Source organism: Amblyomma americanum, chromosome 3 (genome assembly GCF_052857255.1).
Source record: "Amblyomma americanum isolate KBUSLIRL-KWMA chromosome 3, ASM5285725v1, whole genome shotgun sequence".
In the NCBI taxonomy this organism is placed as follows: Eukaryota; Metazoa; Arthropoda; class Arachnida; order Ixodida; family Ixodidae; genus Amblyomma; species Amblyomma americanum.
Genome location: NC_135499.1, coordinates 114752713 through 114757088, shown reverse-complemented (window position 1 = coordinate 114757088; position 4376 = coordinate 114752713). Strand labels below are relative to the sequence as shown.

At 47.2% G+C, this 4376-nt stretch overlaps 1 protein-coding gene across 1 annotated transcript; it reads right to left on the bottom strand.

Annotated features, from left to right (window-relative positions):
- Positions 1 to 1398: 1398 nt before the first annotated feature.
- LOC144124033 (uncharacterized) lies at positions 1399 to 3962 on the bottom strand. The gene is made up of 3 exons (XM_077656711.1): positions 3951 to 3962; positions 3069 to 3215; positions 1399 to 1983 (listed from the first exon to the last, which is right to left on the bottom strand). The coding sequence occupies exons 1-3, from the start codon at positions 3960 to 3962 to the stop codon at positions 1399 to 1401; spliced, it is 744 nt and encodes a 247-aa protein (XP_077512837.1).
- Positions 3963 to 4376: the final 414 nt, after the last annotated feature.

Sequence of the window (4376 nt, the reverse complement as noted above, 5' to 3'; positions counted from 1 at the left end):
GGTCGGTATTTCCGCGGCCGCTGTTTCCTCCGTAACTGCCTGGCTTACATCATTTTTCACCTCAAGGGTTCTTTCTGGCCTCGTCGCCACTGTTACATCGTTACGACACACGTGGCGTGTCTTACTGTATACGACAGTACGCCGTTCGAAGGTTGCAACATGAATCTTTATTGCTTCCGGCTCGGAGCGTATATATACGAAACAGAGAGGGGGAAAGGAGAAAGGGAGAACAAGAGAAGGATATCAAACGATAAACGCACGTGCCGTCAGCGCTTGCAAGGCAGTCTGATTGCGGCTGACGTCACTTTACAACACATTTGTCGTTTAGAAAAAAGAAATTTTAATATATTCCTGCCGCTAGAATAAACTTCGTTATGTCCATACCAAAAATGACAGATTGCTGCCGTATCGAAGTAAAGGGCAACGATCCTTCAAAAAACAAATTTATTTGAATTCTCATACCATACTGCACTTAACCGGAGTGCAATATGTTAACTTCTTAATATGCTTTCTTTTTATTCTACTACCGAGCTGATGGAAAATTAACATGATGAACCGGAGCTGTGAATTAGTTGTTTTGACGAAATTTCATTACTGCCAGGTTATTGTTCATATGAGGGAAGTGTATGAACAGACCGATATTAAACCGGAGTGGCATTCCCTCTTGGTGCTGGGCTCAGCCTTACCTCCCGTATGGTGCACTCTTGGTCTGTCATTTTGAGAAGAATTCGACATGGTGTCTTCAGAGATCAGTGTAGTCGCCGTAGTTTTACCGAATATGGTTTCGGAACTGCCATAAGAAACGATGGCACAAGAAGGGGAAACGCAGAGTCATTTTCTTGGCTGCGTAGTCTTGTTGTTCGCACTGGCTTCTTGCTGGGCTTTATTATAGAGAATGTCTTCTTGTGTAATAGTTATCCAGCAATCACTGTACCAAGCCATTCATAAAAACTTTACTGAGCAAAAGAGAGCTCTAAAACCAGGCCTAACGGGCCAAAGAGAATTCACTATCGCCTCAAGTGGGCTTTTACAAACACTACAAATGTAACCATTCAGAGCTTGCCAAGCAGATATAAGCAACTGAATATAATACAGTGAACAGGAAGGCTTTGCAATTCACTTGGGTAGCACATACGGCATTGTAAAATATTCATTTATTGAAAAATTCTTTTGCGAATACACGGCGGGCGAATATCTTACACCGATTTCATACACGCTGGTCAAATGGGAGAACACATGAAAACAGGCCTTCTGCACTATCAAAGTGGACTGGGTAATTGGGACAATGCAGTACAGTAGTACACAAAAAACAAAAATGAAATGAAAGGTGTAAATTTTTTAGCGCCACTCATTCGCTTCTATAGGCACGGTACATTTAAAATTCTACGGCAGCATTTACTATCGACGGCGGTACCCGTATTGACCGGCAGCCCATCCAGCGGCAGCCCCGTAGCCACCCGGCGCATAGCGGCCAGCAGCATAGCCAGCGGCACCTTGGCCGTATGGAGTATATCCCCCGTACGCATATCCACCCAGGGCTGGCCCACCGGAAGCGGAGCCGTAGGAACCGTATCCACCGTATCCATAGGCGCCAGGGTTGCCACCGTTTGGGGCGTTTCCGTATCTACCGTATCCGCTGTAAGCGCTGCTGTAGTTTGGCGCTGCACCTCTAGCACCGTAGGCATATGGCGCGACTCCGGTCGCTGAACCTGCGGCTCCCCCAGGGGTCGGTGGGACAACCGGTGCGGCGTTGACGACCACGTCGGCGCTGGCACCCGGTGCAGTTCCTGGCTCGTTGGTGTCCACCGTAGCTCGGAATCCGTTTGCGTCTGCAACGTAGTTCACCCGTCGATAAAGGCCGTATGCGTCACGGTAGCCGTACGAGCCGGTCTTGGCGTTGTTGGCATCACCCTGCTCGCTGTGGAATAGGCGGTTGCCGTACTCGTCCACGTTGTCGTAGCCGAAGCTGTACGGCTGAGGTGGCTGCGTGGAAAGAGTGCATATTGGACGGCTCTTTCTGCGACTGTTAAAGTGTAATCGCCCTCATAACCGTATTTTACTCGGGGATAAAATTTTACAACGATCGGAAAGCGGCGTGCGTAGCACCGATTTTAATTTTGGGTGCCCGAGCAAAGCAAACTATGAAACTCCCCAAAACTGCAGGCTTGCAAAACTGTAGATTGCTTTGATTGAAGGTGAGAAAGAAAAAAAACGCGCAGAAAATAGAAGCTAGAGATGCCGAGCAACATATAACGACTAACCTGAGTCCAGCGGTTGCGTCAAACTGCTGTACCTTCGGAGTTTAGTTGTAGCAGCTCTTCGCCGATGTTACCTGACATACATTCACTGAGAGTACCAATTTGTAGGTATTTTTGTGCTTTCGAAAGTACTAACTTTTACTAAAGGAGGTATAAAAGAGCTCTGAAAAGTTTGGTTTTGGTTTTATCGGTGTTTAACGTCCCAAAGCGACTCAGGCGAGGAGGGACGTCGTAGTGAAGGGCTCCGGAAATTTCGACCACCTGGGGTTGTTTAACGTGCGCTCACATCGCACAGAACACGGGCCTCTAGAACTTCGTCGCCATAGAAATTCGACCGCCGCGACCGGGATCGAATCCGCGTCTTTCGGGCCAGCATCCGAGTGCCGTAACCACTCAGCCACCGCGGCGGCTGCTCTGGAAAGTATTGAATCAGGTTAGCTGCGAATTTCACTTTGGTGCACTGTCCGGATGGTTAGAAAAATCTTCTGGATATTTAGTGCAAATAAGATTGTCAGAACGTAGGTTGAGAACTACGATGTCCGCTAAGATATGAGACTTAATGCTGATTTAGAGGTAGACAGCTGTGCACAGTTAGCTTATATTGTTCGGTGATAACTCGCGTCGTTGCAGAAGCTCTTCAGTGTGGCCTATGCTAAAAAACCACAATGAAGCACAAGTATTTGTGAACTGAATACTCAGAGGAACAAATAACTTTTCGAGCTAATTTGATTTGTAGAAATTTTCTTTTTTACAATGGCCGCTAATAGAATTCGAGCACTAGTGGAATCCCACGGTGTGTTTGTCACGTACCGAGGCGTAGGCATCGTATCCCCTGTAAGGGGCACCAGGCGCTGACGCGGTGTATCCACCGTATCCAGGGTTCTGGTACGGAGTTGGGGCTTGGTGGTGAAGTAGGGCGTGCGTGCCGGCAACAAGCCAGAAGAGCAGGATTTTAGTCTGTGAGAAGAAATACGGTGTTGAAATGTGGGTGTATTTTCGCGTTACAAGAGGACAAAAAGTCTTCCAATAATATTAGTTCCTTTTAGTGTACACAAAGACGACACTGCAAAGGACGAAGAAGACAGAACATGGCGCGGTATTCGCTAAAAATAATAACTCTGGCGAATAAATGTCACTGGAGAGAGAAAGCCGCTGCTGATTCTGCAATGGCATCCATGCGAAAAACGACAGCTCTCTGAGGAGGATCTTTATGGAATAGATAATAAAAATAAAAATACTGGGGGATTCGTTTTGGCTCCGTAGCATCCAATATCTGGATCTTTCACAACTCTGGCGGTGTAGTTCCGGTCCGAAAGTTTATAATACCTTAGGCGCCCTAGTACTTACTGTGGGGGATCCCTTAAACCATTGATGTGGTGGGCTAATAAAAGCCATCTGCAAATGAGCGCCCCCCCCCCCCCCCATCTCCCTCCTTCCATCACTACACACACCCACATAGAGGGATATTTGAGTTCTTTAGGCAGCGTTGGGCGAACGCAAAGACATATCCTGTTATTTTTAGAGTGTGCGTTAGTTTTAACACTTCTAGCTTTTAGGGTTAGGCATGCGAAAGTTATATTGTGCATCTACCTCGTGCTACCTGGAAGCTATAGCAGATGTCCCCTGTGCAAATGACTATATCGGGGATATAAGCAGCATTTTTTGCGACTATATAAAAGTGACACGGCTTACCTCTTGGAACATTTTGACTTTCTGAACAACAAATACGCTTGGTGCACTTGACACACAGAAAGCAGCTGTATTATCCAGACGGCGAGGCTGCGCGCAGCGTTGTTTGGTGGTGCCCTGTCCCTTGCAGCTCTGTTTTATATCATGAGGACTATTCCCATGTGCTCTGCTCGCGCAATGACGCGCAGAGAAAAGAGTGCATTTCTTTTTGTTTCTTCACGTTTTCTTCGTCTTGACATTTGCGGACTATGTGGTGTAGCATCCCCGTGCAGAGGACGGTTTTTGCGACATGCGACAACCTGGTTGCTCGCATGCGTAGCTAACGGCAGTGAAATTATTTTGCTCCTTTCAAAACGGGGAGGGCGCTACTTTAAAGCACGCCGTATGCCGCGCTTACACAGAAGCATTTCTTTGTTTTTTTCTCCTCGG

Excerpts from the sequence above, each read along its gene's own strand:
- LOC144124033 (XM_077656711.1), bottom strand. Across the intron at positions 1,984-3,068 it reads GATACGATGCCTACGCCTCG|CCACCTCAGCCGTACAGCTT; the intron begins GTACGTGACAAA and ends CTTTCCACGCAG.